Below are 16,604 nucleotides of genomic sequence, written 5' to 3'. Positions count from 1 at the left end.
ACCAGGCTGCAGACGTGGATTCAGACGCTTTTAATCTGACGGAGCATCCTGGTGCTTTGTGTATTGGAGCTGCCCGCATTGTTTTCCTCTATAGATTAGCCACACAGGCAGGCCACAGCAGCAGCTCACCCCCAAACCAAAGACTATAGACACAGTGTCATCGCTTAACCAACTCCCCCAACACAAAGATTCAATAAAAAGTCCAGAGTGTTTTTGGACAATATATTTACTTCCATTAAATAAAACACAATATTTTTTTTGGGATGTTTGAAAAAACAAAAACATAATTTCGTACCAAATTGTATACACAGAGCAAAATAAAATAAAATAAAAAAAACCAAGTCATTTGTTGCAGGAGCATATTTGGATGCGTCTTTTCTTTCCTTTTTCTTTTCTTTCTTTTTTTTTTTTTTTTAAATCCAGAGTCGCTATTCTAAACCCATATTCACACAGACATTAATAATAAATTTATAATATGTTAGAAACACACAGCTGGTGCGTTTTAAGTATATACATTCCCTTTTTGTTTGCAAGCAAAACATGACCCCTTTTTTAAGGTGATATTTTTAACCCCCCGACATGCGTAAATTGAACCCGAAGAAGACTTTGAAGGGCACGAGGAGATGATCGTTCAAATATATATACAGTCTTTTTTCAGTCAACAAAATCCACCAGGAAAAAACACAAGGAGTTGATAGAGAAATGAATGAGACCGCAGAGAGGGGAGACAGACCCCGGGACTCACCATGAAGGACGGAACCAGTTCAGAGTCCAGCCTGCAGCAGTGAAGCTTCTTTCATTCAGTGGTTCAGTCTTTAGTGCTCTTTTTTTCTTTTTGGAGTAAAATGAAAAGTAGTAGTAGTAGTCTTTTTTTGTTCCTGTGGTCGTCTGTTCGGTATTTACCCATGCACACTGCAAAAAATCACCATCCAAACTGTGCGTAATAATCTCCACTAAAATCGCGCTTATTATTCTTTCAAAAGTAACAAAACATATTGTACCTTATCCTTATACAAGATTAGGTTTGACATTGTTTCCGTGTTTCCCATTAAATTAACCAAAAAACAAAACAAAAAAAACCTGTTAGAATAATTATATTACATCAAAAATAAAAATAAATCTGATGATTTCAGAAATCCAAAAAGCCCAGTTTAGAGTTTCACATTAATTGTTGCTTCCGTGCATCCCGGATGGTTATTTTTTGCAGTGCATCAATGGGTATTAGACCGGTCTGTCCACGGCGTATTGGCAAGCGCTCAGATTGGTGGCCGGATTCTGCATCCCTGCGTATCCAAAACTCGAGTGCTGCTTGGCTTTCAGTCTCAGGCTGGCCAGGCTCGAGTTGCAAGTGTCCCTGTACACGTATGGGGGTGTCGGCGGCGCGTAAGGACACGCCGGCGTGGGTACCCCGGAGTTTAGAGACGGGTTACTGAGGTTGTTCAAGTTATTGAGACTGTTGAGGCTGGAGCCCGGCACACCGGTCACCGCCGACGGCACCATGCTGGAGGTCATGGAGGAGATGGAGCTCGGGGGGGAGAACATGGTCTGCGAGGACAGGGGGTTGACGTTCATGGAGTTGAAGAAGGGGAAGCTTTTGGTGGACAGGGAGGCGGAGGTGAGGCCTTTGGCGGCCCAGTTGTTGTAGGTGTAGCTCGGGTACATGTCGTCGTAGGGCTGCATGAGTCCGTTGAACTGCGGCCCGAAGCCGTTCTTGCACAGCTCGGCTTGTTGGTTTCTTTCCCGTTTCCTCCACTTGGCTCTCCTGTTCTTAAACCACACCTAAACCAAAGATAAACAAAAACAAACACGTATTAAACACATATTCTTACTTCTATAAATTCAAATAAGAATTTTAATGAATTTAAGCGTCCCATACTTTTTAAAAATAAGATATAAAGTCTAATAAGTGATGTGATATCCCTGCCAGTTCCTTATCTAGAACTGAATACTCACTGATCCTCCTCTGGATGTGTATTCTATTCTCCTAACGAGCTGCAGGCTCTAATCACACAACAGGCGACAATCGCAAAATACAAGCTTTGCACCTCTTTCACACGAATAGGAGAAACACGACTGGTATCTGTCACCGACTAATGTCAATATGCCTGACTGTAAACAGCTCACTTAGCGTTTAATCATACCTTATATTATGCAAACAGGAAAGGTTCCTTATTTATTTTAATAACGAGATAAGAAATAACATCATTTGCACAAGGGTGATCTACCTATCATCTATCAATAATTTGCGCTGTGCGTTTATTAATAATAAATGTATTTACCATACCAGAGGCACGCACATGCTGGTAGTTACTCTAATGAAAGTTTTCCTTCAGTATCTGAACAAAGTTTGTTTTCAAATTAAACAGGGCATATGTCCTACATTGTTTTTAAATAATAGTATATATATTCCCTGTGCGTGCGTGCTTAAATAACGATGTTTATTGGATCAACAAAAGACATTTGGAACAAATCGTTGAAGATTATTCACACAGATTCATTGGATTTTCTCTGAAATTGAAGTGAGAAAGATAAAACTCACCCGGACTCGGGCCTCTGTCAGGTTGGTCCACACTGCGATCTCCTCCCTGGTGCTCATGTCCGGGTAACGATTCCGCTGGAAAGTGGCCTCCAGCTCCTGCAGCTGCTGGCTGGTGAAGTGAGTCCTCTGCCGCCGCTGCCGCTTCTTTTTGGACGGATCGTCTGAGGAATCGTCGTTTTTATTCTGTATCTTCTCCTTTTCTGCAAAAGTATTAAACTCAATTCAGATATTTCTTTCTTTCTTTCTTTCTTTTTTTTTTTTTTTTTAAAAAGCCGCTGCACAATTTTCTTTTTACCCATTTACGCACGGCAATAAATAAGCACGTGGTTTAATTTATTTAAATACATTAATTACACAGTGTGAGGCTTTCTTTAAATTTACATGACAGAAAACTTTTCTTTGAAGCTAAATAAATGATTCGCGGGGTTTAAATGGCAGCTCTAATCCCTCGTTCACATGTGCGTAAAAGTGCCTGAATTCACATCTACTGACGGGAGATAAAGTCACGATAACATCTTCGGATCACCCTGAGGTGGGTCTTACCGACGGACTCTGGACTTGACGTGTCGGACACGGTGTGCACCTCTAACCGATGTTTAGAATCCACGGTGCGCTGGAGCGGCTGTAACGAGGCCATCGCCAAAGCCGTGTGCGTGTGGTGGTGCGTGGAGGAGAGTTTAGTCCCTGTCAAGTGGTGGTGGTCAATATTTATTGAATCCCTCATAGAGTTCATCAGTGAAATAGCACACAGCTAAGATAAGGTCCAACAGCAGCAGTAGTAGGTGTCCAGAACAAAACAAAAACGCACAAATGCGCACGAATTCCTCCTCTGGATGAAATCACGGTCCGATTCAGTAAAAAACGCGTTGTGCCATGGCGTCGGTGTTAGTTCTAACAGCAGCTTCTTCTTCCCCCGGCTCACTATCAGAGTGACAAGGGCAGGTATGCTTGATATTAGATCCACACACATACACACACACACACACACACGCACCACACCACACTGCTCACTGTTCATTTCAGCTGTTCATTCCAACTCGCTCCATGCGCGCTACGTCACCGCAATGCGGCCCCGCCCACAATCTCTCTCTCTTCTGACAGGCGCGTCCATGTGGAAATGAGTGCGTGCGTGCTCGACCAAACAAGATGTTTTTTTTTTTTAAATTTATTTATTTCTCTCTTCCAAATAGAAGCGCGTAAAGAGAGACGCGCTCGCGGGGCTTCCGCTGCGCAACAGCCCAAGACCAAATAACAATGGAAATAACAGTTTTTACCTCGTTTTACGAGAACAGTCCATTGGCCCTGCAGTAAAATGATAACTTTATGGCGCGTGTACACATGGTTTACCCTGGCAACCAAATGAGAATAAAGCGAGCAAAAAGAAATAGACACATCAAACACACAAGCATGATTGGAAGAAGTGAAAGATCTATAGTTGTTCTCAACTGGTCTGGATTTATAGGAACCATCACCACCTCCTAGAAATGTGTAACTCAAACGTATTCAATATGTTTGTGCAGTAGATAAAACATAATATCACTATATGGCAACATTTGCATGTAATACTTCTGTAATTCCACCCCTCAATAATTAATACATGCTTAAACATTTGACAAATAGTGGATTTTGCTATAATGGGAAAACCATTAAAAACCACAATTGATTTATAACTATAGCTGAGAAAAAAAAAAAATAGTTGAAAGGTTTAGTCAAAATGCTAAATTATGACACAAAATAACTAAATAAATAATAATAATAAAAACCTTTTTCTGATCGGGACGTCATTAACAAGGGTATAACATTAAAAAAACAAACAAAACAAAAACACACACATACACACACATATATATATAATAAAAAAAAAAAAACATGTTGTGAACCAATGATCAATATAGGACCATGGGGGGCTGTATAAATAACTTCAAAGGGAGAATTAGCCCCCCTGCTGCAGATCTGTCTGTGCGCCCCTGTCAACTGACGCTAACTACCAGACACGCACGCTATGTTAAAAAGAGCAGGTGTGACACTCGCGAGGTTCACTGCGAGCGTCAGGATTTTATACCATATCCATAATAATAATAATAATAATAATAATAATAATAATAATAATAATAATAATAATAAATAAATAAAAATCATGTCAAAAAGCGTCCTCTCACTGACCTGATGATTTTATTAAAACATGACAGGTCTGTCATGAAGTAAGGAAAAAAAAAAAAAAAAGTTTCTCAATTCCCTCAACCTTAATGCATATTTAGGGCAAAGCAAACACATGATAAATAAATAAATGAAGGCCATGTTCACAGTCAGGAGAGACGCGTATAACAGGTGACCAGGGAGGGATGTGCAACACCATCATAACCATCATCATAATTAAGAGCCTCGAGCACAATGCGCATTAATAATCACAGGAATAACACTAGTGATAGAAATGGTAATAATTGTACATTTTTAATTATTTAAAAATGGTGTACATAAGGTTGATTATTCTTCAGCGAATTCAGACTGTTGCTCTTTTTTTCTCCTCCCGTATAATGCTGATGTTGAAGTGGATTATCGGTTTCCTCTTCATTTCTACCTTCTGAATGCTTTATCTCTACTTCTGCGGATTACTGCGTGCAATAGGCCCCTGCCATAGAGGGCCATTAATTAGCTATTCAGTCAATACACAGGCAGGGACGACAGGGCTTTTTACATGGGATTAAGGAGACATCAGATTCCCTCCATTAGTGTATTCCTCCTCACGGACGGGCTTTCATTATACATTTAGTTTTCGTCCCCGGAGCAAAAGAAAAGAGGGGCGGCATAGATTATAAGGCCTACAGTCTGTGGTGCACGATGCGTCGTGTGCGCAGTATACATGCTTTTTTTTATCTGTTTGTATTTTATTTACTTATTATATATATATATATATATATATATATATATATATATATATATATATATATATATATATATATATATTTTTTTTTTTTTTTCCAAATTGTTCCAATTGACTAATGGTAGAGTTTACGTCAAAAAAATCAGCTTTTTCCAGCCTTTTTTTTTTAAAACTCCAAAGAATTGTTTCTATATTCACTATTTGATCACGTTTGTTACTGTGTCACAGAATGGGCCAGGATTAGTGCACAAAGTGATAAGATGCACCAGCTCAAATATTTCCACTTTCTTCCTTTTTTATATTCTGAATACTGATTTATATTTGAGAAAGTAAAAGTATAGAGTTGTTTAAGATTGTGTGTAAATATGCATTTTTAATCAGTAAATCTTTTTTTTTTTTTTTTTTTTAAACACATTCCAGGTGAGGTGACCCAATTTAAATTCCAGGCTACGACCCCGAGGTTAAATTAAAGAAAAAGAATGAAAGGTATTGGGTATTAATTTTGGCACCATTAAACCACGATTTACATTGAATAAATGATTGGAGCTTTATTGTAATTTTAAATATAAGGCTGCATTCCGTAGGAAAAAAACAATGGCTATACTCAAAGCAATTTATTTAATTATTAACGTGGCAGATATCGCACAGAAATCATTTTTCCCCGTTCAGTGAAAAGCTCATCAGGTGCAAAAACTGCTAGACGACATTCAACCACCAGGTGGCACTCTAACACAGCAGGCCTTTCGCTTTTAGAGGTTTCACTGTGAGACAGAGGCCTTAATATGCACGACTTCAAAAGAAACTATAGTGTTTTTTGTTTGTTTTGTTTTGTGTTCTTTTTTTGTGTTTGTTTTTCAAACCAATGAACACAGAACAGCTGAGTATTTAAAAATAAAAAAAAAGCTTTGTGAGATGACAATGAGTGTATTTAGTTAAACGTGACAATAAAAGACACGCTTGATGCCTTTTTCTGTATTAAAATCTTTTTTCTCTATTTATCTATTAATAATAATAATAATAATAATAATAATAATAATAATAATAATAATAATAATTATTATTTATTTGTATTAGAAAATTTGATATCCTAATGGTGGATAATAACATTTACCTTCATGCACAACAGCTATTCTACATTAGACCTATAATTATGTACTTCAGATTACATCATGTTCCAAATATTGAAATAATGAATAGTAATAATAATCCATTAAAGTGGCACATATATACGCATCTGTTCTCAAACATGATTTTATTTCACACTGTAAACATAAATAAACACTCATTTAATAATAATTATAAAAAACAACAACACACAATTACTGATTTTCCCATTGATTATCGAACGCGCCGAGCTCTTTTTGGAGATGATAGCAACACTTGATTATTTCCAGACAATATCAAAAATAAAACAACTGTGCATGACATTTTTTTAAAAATAATAACAAACAGACAAAGTGGACGATGAGACATGCACTACTCACCAATTTGCGCACATGTGGTGGCCAGTTTGCGACAGTGCGACGACTCCATTATATGACAATTAATTGGAACCGCTTCTGTAAAAGACACGCAAAGACAGAAGTCATGATTAGATACAATAATTTAAGCATCATTTGGCATCAAACTCTAAATAATTAGGAGACATTTTAGAATAATTTAGAGGAATACAAAGAGATTCACTCTAGCTGTTTGCATAAATGTAGTGCAAGAATGCAAGAAATATAGATTTCATCCAAAATAATTGTTTTTTTTTTTAATTTTTTGTATTTATTTATTTATTTATTTTTAAAATGCGTCACAGTTCGAGTGATTTTGGATATTATTTACGTTTATGTGCAAGTAATTATTGATCTCTTCACCTCTGCACTTTTTTTTGTATATTCCTTTTTCCTTTTGTTCTTTCTTTTGTTGTTGTTGTTAAATTCAGTGTTTCCTGTGTTTTACAGCTACGTTTATTATTATTATTATTATTATTATTATTATTATTATTATTTTCATGTTTTTTTGGCACCCGCCGTGTCGCGCGCGGACGGTGCGCGCCTTGCAGCAGTTGGAAGTGAAGTGATTCCGAAGTAAAATCACAGGATTAACGTCTGATTGAGATGTCTGTCGGTGGGATATTACAAAATTCATTATCGCAGCCCTCACACTACCTCGATATGAAGTTACACAGATGGGGTTTTATTAGTCCAGGCTCACACTGTTTGCTTATGATAATTCGAAAGTCGGAGGGAATTTGCATGATGCACTCATGCTGTTAACCATTTTCTCCACTTCTTCTCTTCACCTGCTCTACATCATGTGCACCCCTCCCCTCTCCCCTTTCCTCCCCCACTCCCATCACCATCCTCATCCTCCATCCTTTCCTCCAATTTAATTCAAAAAAAAAAAAAAAAAAAGATGCAGATATTGGAGGTTAAGTTTTACACGGTACCTGCACAACCTTTCATTTCTCATCCCTCCTCGACATCCCTGCTGCAAAATGAGAGCGCGCAGGTCAGGCTGTAAAGGTGTAAAGGTGTAAAAGGTTGCTGCAGGAGGCTCATGTGTTATCTAATCAGCACGATTTAATGAGTCAGCCATGCCTCAATGCATCTGAGGGCACGTGACTCTATTTTGGCCTCGATAGAAGCAAAACGTCCCTTAATTTTATTTATTTATTTTTTTTGGTGTATTTTTTTTTTTATTAACATATAATACAGTGGTTCACAAAAGTATGGCAACCCCTAATATATTTTCCTATAATTACTTTTTGACCACATTTGTTATGTGTAACAAATAGACCAGGATTAGTAGTGCACCAGCTCAGATATTCATATACTGTATTTTGTTGTTGTTGTTGTTGTTGTTGTCTTTTTTTTTTCTTTTCCACTTTCTTTCCTTCCTTTTTTATTATTATTTTTTATTGATTTTTATTTGAACTATGGATTTATGTTTGAGAAAGTGAAAGTACAAAGAATATAGTTGTTTAATATTGCGTGTTGTGTTTTAATTTGGGGAAGAAAAAAAATTGATAATACATTCCAGGTGACCCCATTTAAATTTCAGGCGATCCCATATGAGGTTAAGACCCTCAGGTTGAAAACCAGTGATCTAATACGTTTTTTTTAATTTAATTTTATTTACGATTTAAAAGTGCAAAAAATAACGATGATTATTTTGGTTTTAAATGTAATGTAATTATATTTAATAGGAACATACATAATAATAATAATAATAATAATAATAATAATAATAATATTAATAATAATGCATTAATTATCTATATAAATGATTTTATTTGGGCTAGTTGATCTAAAGCAGCTGTTTAATAATTATTCTTCTTTATTAATATCTCTGCATTTATTCTCACTTGACGCAGACTCCTGATAGGAATCAGAACGTCTCAAATGGCACAAGGCCCAGTGCAGACAGCAAGCTGGCATTGTCTCAATGCCGGCTTTATTTCCGAAATTAACACAGTGGAGCAATGAGACTGCAGCCTTTAAAAGTGGAGAAGAATCGGCCAACTCTGCTCCATATGGCCCCGGTTTTCCACCGGACAGCGTGAGACCGTGAACGCATCTTGTTCACAAACCCTAAAGGTGGATATTGTGATTCTAAATAAGACAAACGTATAGGTGCTATGTTATTTAGTTTGGAGCACATTGGTGTTTTATTTCCAAATAGAGAAAATGTGCAAAAATAACAATATCCCCCTCTATGTTTTCCCATCAGTCCATCTCATCATTATCGTCTAACACTTTACGCACCTTAATTCTACAGTCAAGGCTTTTGAAATTCACATCAGAAACTATACAGCAGAGATGAAACAAATTCCTTCACTGGCATCTATTTCTTTCATTCTTTCTTTTTCTTCACTCACCAGTTGGTTGGACGCACCGACGTTGGAGAGGCTGAGTTGGTTTTTCAGCCTGCGGCGGTGCCTTTTTTATTATGAGGTGAAGCGGTGGTAAAATCCCAGCGTCCAAAAGTCTCACACTAGACACTATAGAAGTTCTAAACTTCAAACTCCCGCAGCAGCTGAGGTGTGACTGTGTCCCGGTCGCTGCACTGAATGCGCACCACTGCGTATCCACAAAAAGACAGAGAGGCTGCTGCGCGTAAAGCTTCAGAACACTTTCATTTATGCGCATTAATAATCATCTATATTTGCAGAGTGGGACCAAAACATCAAGAGTCGCTTTTCATCCTCTGGCTGTCTCTCCCTCAACTTTTCTTGTCTTCTTCCCCGCCTCCTTTGACAGAAAGACACTCCAGGAGTGGCGCAATTTTTTTCCCCTGCAGCTTTCGATGCTCTACGAGGGACCCGGGGAGTGTGTTCATGTGCGTGTGTGCGCTTTTAAAAGGGGTGTGTGTGTGTGTGCGTGGGTTTTTTTTTTTTTTTTAATGCGTCTTGTGGAGTCTGACAGAGGCAAACTCGGAGCTTCTCAACTTTCAACAACTATCATAAATAAATGAACAACAATGGGTTTTAAGAGCGCACAACATCCGCGCGCGCGCATGCAGACCACGCAACACTTGAATTGTTCAATCTTAACCTGGCATTTACATCATGGTTTATGCAAAGAAAAAGAAAAAAAATAAGAGGAAGAGTTTCTAAGAATTTCATAATTTATATGCTTAAAAATACATAAATAAACAAACAAACACAAGATTAAGCATTTTTGTTTTAGAGGTGGAAAGCAAACAGAAAGCGTATTTAAATTGATGCATTCGGCTTCATCGGGGCCAGGCAGAGCAGATATCGTGTTTCGGATTTATATGTGCAGATGAAGTGAACAGCTGGCTCGGATGCAAATGTCCTTTATAGATCCATTTCGTTAAGATACAGACCGATTTTCCATCTCATGGAGTAAAAGGCGGGCAGAACGGACGCATGCAGGCCGCGCGTTGTTCCCTTCGTGCACCTAATCCTGTTTTTACATTTTTAGTCATACTCCCATTAAAGCGGTAATTAATGCTCATCCACATGGGAATTTCCAAGGGAAAAAATGGAGTGCGCACATCCCCCCCAACCTAAATTTGCTGTGCTGGATCAGGGATGGTGTTCCAAATAAGAATATTTAAAATGAAATATTTCCTTTTTTTTTTTTTAAACAGCTCTGTTTGAATAAAAAGACAAGACACGAGGCAAATCCTTCTTCAAGCCTCAGGAAGACCATCTTTTATTAATTTATTCTCCTTCCAAACACTCATTCATGACTGAGTGTGATGGGTCAAAAGCAAACCAATATGATGGTGGAAAAATAAATAAAATGAGCATATTTGCCCGAAACGGCTCCCCCTGCATCACAATTTAACCCCTTTTAATATTAGATGTGTTGATGTGGCATAAGTAAACACACGCCTGTGAAAAATAGCAAGAAACCAGCACATGAAAAAACATCATGGACATGTTGAAAACCCGCCCAGAATGCAGTGAGGACGCGCAGAGAGGCGCACGATGCTCCCACAAAGAGAAAGGAGGAAAGAAGGGGAGGAAGAGGAGGAGGAAGGGGAAAAGTCAGCCAAAGCCTTTCTGGTTCTCACGCAGAAAAAGGTGCAGAGCAGCTCCTCCGGTTCACAGGAGGCTGGCGGCGCCGTTCAAATCTTTCGCCTCGGGGCCAAAAAAAGCGCCTTCTTTTCATTTCAAGCGCTTATCGATTCACCGTTTGTCATCTTCGGCGACGCAGAAAGACACTTGAAAGAAATTTCTGATGTGAGAAACAAGGGTGACCTGATTCTTAACGAGCACGTCAGTGTCAGCAGGGGTTGGACATTTCAACTTTTCCCTCTTCCTGCCAAGGCTTTTATCATCTGAGCAGAAAGTTTAGAGAGAAAAGAACCAAAGCAAACCTGCAGGAACAGGAACACAGAAACAGGCCTGAGAAGTAGCCCTTTCTATATGTTTCTGTCCATTTTCAAGGAGTATTTTATTTAAAGAAGCGAATTAGGGCCAATTTTGGGCAAATCAAGAATAAAGTCGAGAATAAAGTCGACATTTTGAGAATAAAGTTTTAATATATAATCTTGAGATTAAAGTCGATATTTCGAAAATAAAATCAAAATACAAATATCGTGATGAAAGTTGAAGGTTTGCAAAGCTGACTAAGGCCAATTCAACATATACCGCAACAGTCTCCATCAAAACTGGCCCTAATGTGTTTCCGTAGCTCTTCAATAGCCACAGACGGACTCAACGCTCCACCGCTTCCAAACTTTACTGGTTTTTCCTTCTGAAAAAATGATGTTTTTGGCAATATCTCTTCAAAGTCCTTAAAGACATTACAATGCTGTGTTTATGAGCTAAAAAAGAAAGAATCTCGTTGTTATTAAACCCAACTTCGAAGTATAGTTAAACGCATTCATCGGTACTCTGCATTTTTTAGACGGAGCTGTGTTCATGAAACCACACCCCAATTATTTGCCAGTTATTGAATGAGTGTAACATCTTAATTAATCATAATTGTTTGAACTTCTCAATAGATTCTTACTGATGCGTTTAATGTATATACTTTTGAGAAAGCATTTGATGTACTAATATTTACTACACCAGTAGCTGTATTGCTATAATTGCATTGGGAAGTTAAAGTAAGTCAGACATGAACCTTTTTTTCATTCGCTGTTTTTTCTTCTTCTTCTTTTTCTTGAATCTTCGAAACAAGCCTGTTTTTTTTCTTCTTTTTTTTCTTCCTGACTCTGCCTCAAACCACATGTGATTGTCGCCTGGCGTTCTGTCTCGCCAACTCTCTGCGGCTGAGCAATAAAATTTCAAGTCAAACTTGGGTTTTCGAAGCCACTAATCTCTTTTTTTTTTTCTTTCAAAAAACAAATCACTTTATAGACTGTTAATAGTTTAGAAAAATAAACAATTAATGGCCGGCGACTGAGCGTTATTGAAAGGAGATTAAACTTGACATGAGGAAGTGCAGATGTATAAAGAGTACTGATATTAAGTAGAAGTACTGTTACTTGATTGAAATTGTACTCAAGTACAAGTACAAGTAAGTCATACATAACAGACTCAAGTACAAGTAAAAAGTAGTTTCACAATGTCCGTTGATCTTTTTAAAGTAATTATTAAAAAAAAAAAAATACTCAGTAATGGTTGGGTTTAGAAATCTAACAAATTACTTCTTTTAAAATGTACTTAAGTACAAGTAAAATTACTGATTTAGAAATATACTAAAAAAAGTACAAGTCATACCTGGAGTTTGCGGGGGCAGGGGGAGCATTTCCCCTCCTACTGTTCAAAAGTTTTCATTACAATTTTCCCAAATTCATTTGAAAACAACAATTCTTAGTATAATGTAAATAATATGCAATTATTTTAAGTGCCATAAAACACAGTCACTGTACAAAGTTAGTTAGTTCTACCTCAAGTGTGTAGTTTAAGTTTTCAGGGAAATGGTGCCAAACTTTTGAGACTTTAGGTTGGTTCTTCTTCTGTCGCGCACTTCTTCTTCACAATATAAATGGTCAAGCGACACTGCACCCAACAGTTCATGTATGGTATGGCAAGAATCTCAAACTCTATGGTACAAGTACCCATAAAAGCAACTCAATTACACTAATGTGAGTACTTGTAATCCATTACTTTCACCTCTGAAAAAGTCAGAAAAGAAGAAGAAGGCGAAGCAAAGAGAAAACATCAGACAAGACTTTTCTTCCCTTTCGGAGACTGAAATATCCTGTGTGTATTTCCATTTGTCAAGTATCTCTCCAAGAACGTTATTAGTGGAAAAAAGCTGCCTGTAAATTAACCAAATTAAAAGGGTGGCTCTCTGATAGCTCTTGAGCTTGTTGAGCGGCTTTGTGCCTGATCCTTGCTTTTCCAGCTTCTGTTACAGTTACCCAACGCTAAGCACTCCAACTCAGCAACATGGCTTGTGGTTTTAGAATGTAATGCAACGAGGGCCAGTGAGCGACTTCCATGTCAGGCACTGCCCACACTACGCTACTCCCCTCCAAAAGGCAGCGCACTATGGTGTATATTTAAAAAGTGCTCAGCCCTTCGTCTTTGTCTTCTTCTGTAATTATCCTCTCCTCCTCGTCCACAGAAAGTGCTCAGCTGATGTCATCGTGGTCGGCTCTAATATCAATCCCATGCATGAGGCGGCTTCAAATGAACAGAGGATTACTTTGAATTAAACTCTTGTCTGTGTTTATATGCAGAGGTGAAAGTAATGGATTACAACTACTCACGTTACTGTAATTGAGTTGCTTTTATGGATACTATAGTACATTGCTAAATCAGTCATTTTACTTGTACTTAGGTACGTTTTTAAAAGAAGTAAAGTAATTAGTTAAATTTCTACATCCAACCGTTACTGAGTAAATTATTACATTTTTGTTTTAAAATGATCAACGTACATTGTGAAACTACAAAAAATGAAATCACCAAACAACAATTACATGCATCACATCATAGCCGACCAATCAGATTAAACATAATGCACGGCATCAAAACAACATTGAATGGAGGTTATTTCCTCAGTTTTAGAGTTAAAAAATGTAGCTACTATATACTTAGAGGATATTTTTTTAAAATTTTGAATTTAATTCATTGGTGTCATTTTATTTTAAAAAGAATTGTACATTTTCGCAAATCTTTTATTTTATACAGATGCCTATGTGGAAAATAAATGAAGTTCCAACTGTGCAAGATGTTTACTGTATGCTTATTTCCACAAATAAACGTGGAGGGTGAAAGTAACTAGTAACTTTTACTTTGAGTACTATTTCACTGAGCTACTTTTTACTTGTACTTGAGTATTTTATGTATGACTTACTTGTTCTTGTACTTGAGTACAATTTCAATCAAGTACCAGTACTTCTACTTGAGACGGATATATCAGTACTAATGCGAATGCCAAGTTAGTGTTAATGCTAGGCTAATGGTAATCCTATGTTAGTGTTAATGCTATGCTAATACTAGGCTAATGCTACTTCTAGGTTAGTGTTAATGATAGGTTAATGCTAATCCTAGGTTAATGTTAATGCTAGGCTAATGCTATTGCTAGGCTATTGCTTCTTTGTTGGTGTTAATGCTAGACTAATGCTATTGTCAGGGTAATGCTTCTTTTTGGTTAGTGTTAATGCGAGGTTATTGCTAATCCTAGGTTAGTGTAATGGTATGCTAATGTTATTGCTAGGCTAATGCTAAGTTAGTGCTAAGGCTTGGCTAATTCTAGGTTAATGTTATTACAACCATGGCACGGCTTATTACCAAAAATAAACCTGGGGGTGGAAGTAACTTGTAACTTTTACTTTGAATACAATTTAATTGAGCACATTTTTCATTGAACTTAAGTATTTTATGCATGAATTACTTGTACTTGCCCTTAAGTACAATTTCAATCAAGTAACAGTGCGTCTACTTGAGTATGATATGTCAGTACTAATGCTAATCCTAGGTTAGAGTTAATGCTGTGCTAATGCTATTGCTAGGCTAATACTACTTCTAGGTTAGTGTTAAAGCTATGCTAATGCTAATCCACGGTTAGTATTAATGCTATGCTAATGCTATTGCTAGGCTAATGCTAATCCTAATCCTAGGTTAAAGTTAATCCTAGGCTAATGCTATTGCTCGGGTAATGCTACTTCTAGGTTAGTGTTAATGCTAAGCTAATGCTAATCCTAGGTTAGTGTTAATGCTATGCTAATGTTATTGCTAGGCTAATGCTAAGCCAATGCTAATAATAATAATAATAATAATAATAATGCATGAATTTTATATAGCGCTTTATCATAGACACTCAAAGTCGCTTTACAGAATTAAGGCATTATTCTTTCACTCCACACTTAGTGGTGGTAAGCTACTGTTGTAGCCACAGCTGCCCTGGGGCAGACTGACGGAGGTGAGGCTGCCATAGTGCACCATCGGCCCACCACCAACACTCACTCACACACGACATTCATACTAGGCAATGTGGGTGAAGTGCCTTGCCCAAGGACACAATGACAGCTACCACTGGGGTGACTGCCACCACACTGTGGCACCTGGATTTCTCAGTGGTCTCCCATCCAACTACTAACCAGGCCCAGACCTGCTTTGCTTCCGAGATCAAACGGGATCGGGCAATGACAGGCTGGTATGGCCACAATATTATATTATAATACTGGGTTAATGCTATTAGAACCATGACAAGGTTTATATTACCAAAAATATACTGTACGTGGGGGTGAAAGTAACCATTAACTTACTTTGAATACAATTGAATTGAGCAACTTTTTACTTGTACGTGAGTATTATATGCATGACTTACTTGCACTTGAGTATGATTTAAATCAAGTAACAGTACTTCTACTTGAATAGGAGGTATTAGTACTCTTTACACCTCGATTTTTATGCAAGGACATTAGCTCCTGTCATTGGCTGTCAATCAGAAAAAAGCAAACCCGCCGTTCGTCTTGACTTTGGACATGACATGGCTTTGCTCGGGCCTGATTAGAAATGTCCGACATTCATTACGTTGACAGCTAAACAGACAGCGTCCGCCGCCGCCCCTTTATGGTACACAGTTGATGACGGGGAATGTAATGGTCAGGGCATGCATAAACACATGTGGCCCTCAGCCTTAATCACAGGTGTGAGTGAGCCAATAAATTGCTCCAGCAGGTCTCTGATCAATTAGATGAAAAATCAATAGGAAGCTGCCACTAACCTGCCTGAGGGGAAATCGGCCAAGAATGAAATTGGTGTGATAAAATGACTATGATGCCTCCCACCCCTGTCGATAAGATGTAAAACAGTTGAGCTGCATGTGCTAACGCTCCCGTCAGCATGAGCCAAGGTGGACCCAAAGGTCACCACTGGAATGGGTTCATTTCTAATTGGTCCACTGTGGCAGAGGAAGACCACGCGTGGAGAGGAAAGCAGAAGAGCTGTTTGAATTTCATGAGTGAAAGACAAGATCCAATCAAACATATTTCAACCACCTGTAATACATTTTACCTAGTTTTTTTTTTTTTTAATCTGTGCTTTACATTAAAATGATGAACTTCTAAATCAAAGATGGGCAACTTTTATTACAGCAGGGGCCACAAAACTGTGATTTTCTGACGTGAGGGACTCATTATAAATGTTCATATTTGCATTTAAAGACCGTTTTGAGCATCGATACTGGAGAGATTAAATGTTTTTCTGTGTTATGAGGAATTTCTGTGTATTTTTTTGTGTTTTTTGAGTAATTTTAT

At 37.8% G+C, this 16,604-nt stretch overlaps 1 protein-coding gene and 1 pseudogene across 2 annotated transcripts; both read right to left on the bottom strand.

Moving 5' to 3' along the window:
• Positions 1–208: 208 nt before the first annotated feature.
• On the bottom strand, positions 209–9,724 carry pitx2 (paired-like homeodomain 2). 2 transcript variants are annotated; one of them, XM_028459154.1, is made up of 4 exons: positions 9,289–9,724; positions 6,905–6,979; positions 2,540–2,739; positions 209–1,779 (listed from the first exon to the last, which is right to left on the bottom strand). In XM_028459154.1, the coding sequence occupies exons 1-4, from the start codon at positions 9,557–9,559 to the stop codon at positions 1,222–1,224; spliced, it is 1,104 nt and encodes a 367-aa protein (XP_028314955.1). In that variant the 5' UTR covers positions 9,560–9,724; the 3' UTR covers positions 209–1,221. The 2 variants fall into 2 exon arrangements, with proteins under 2 accessions (XP_028314955.1, XP_028314956.1); XM_028459155.1 differs by lacking the exons at positions 6,905–6,979; positions 9,289–9,724 and adding an exon at positions 3,083–3,549.
• A 5,671-nt stretch (positions 9,725–15,395) lies between these two features.
• Positions 15,396–15,513, bottom strand: LOC114471678 (uncharacterized; annotated as a pseudogene).
• Positions 15,514–16,604: the final 1,091 nt, after the last annotated feature.

The sequence above is a fragment of the Gouania willdenowi genome, chromosome 10 (assembly GCF_900634775.1).
Source record: "Gouania willdenowi chromosome 10, fGouWil2.1, whole genome shotgun sequence".
NCBI lineage: Eukaryota > Metazoa > Chordata > Actinopteri > Blenniiformes > Gobiesocidae > Gouania > Gouania willdenowi.
Note: the sequence above shows the minus strand (reverse complement) of the source record. Positions and strands in the feature narration are given on the sequence as shown.

Coding starts and splice junctions, on each gene's coding strand:
- pitx2 (XM_028459154.1), bottom strand. CDS start 9,559: ATGCGCATAAATGAAAGTGTTCTGAAGCTTTACGCGCAGCAGCCTCTC. Junction 2,740..6,904: donor CACCACATGTGCGCAAATTG/GTGAGTAGTGCA, acceptor ATACTTTTGCAG/AAAAGGAGAAGATACAGAAT. Junction 1,780..2,539: donor TGACAGAGGCCCGAGTCCGG/GTGAGTTTTATC, acceptor TCTTTGGTTTAG/GTGTGGTTTAAGAACAGGAG.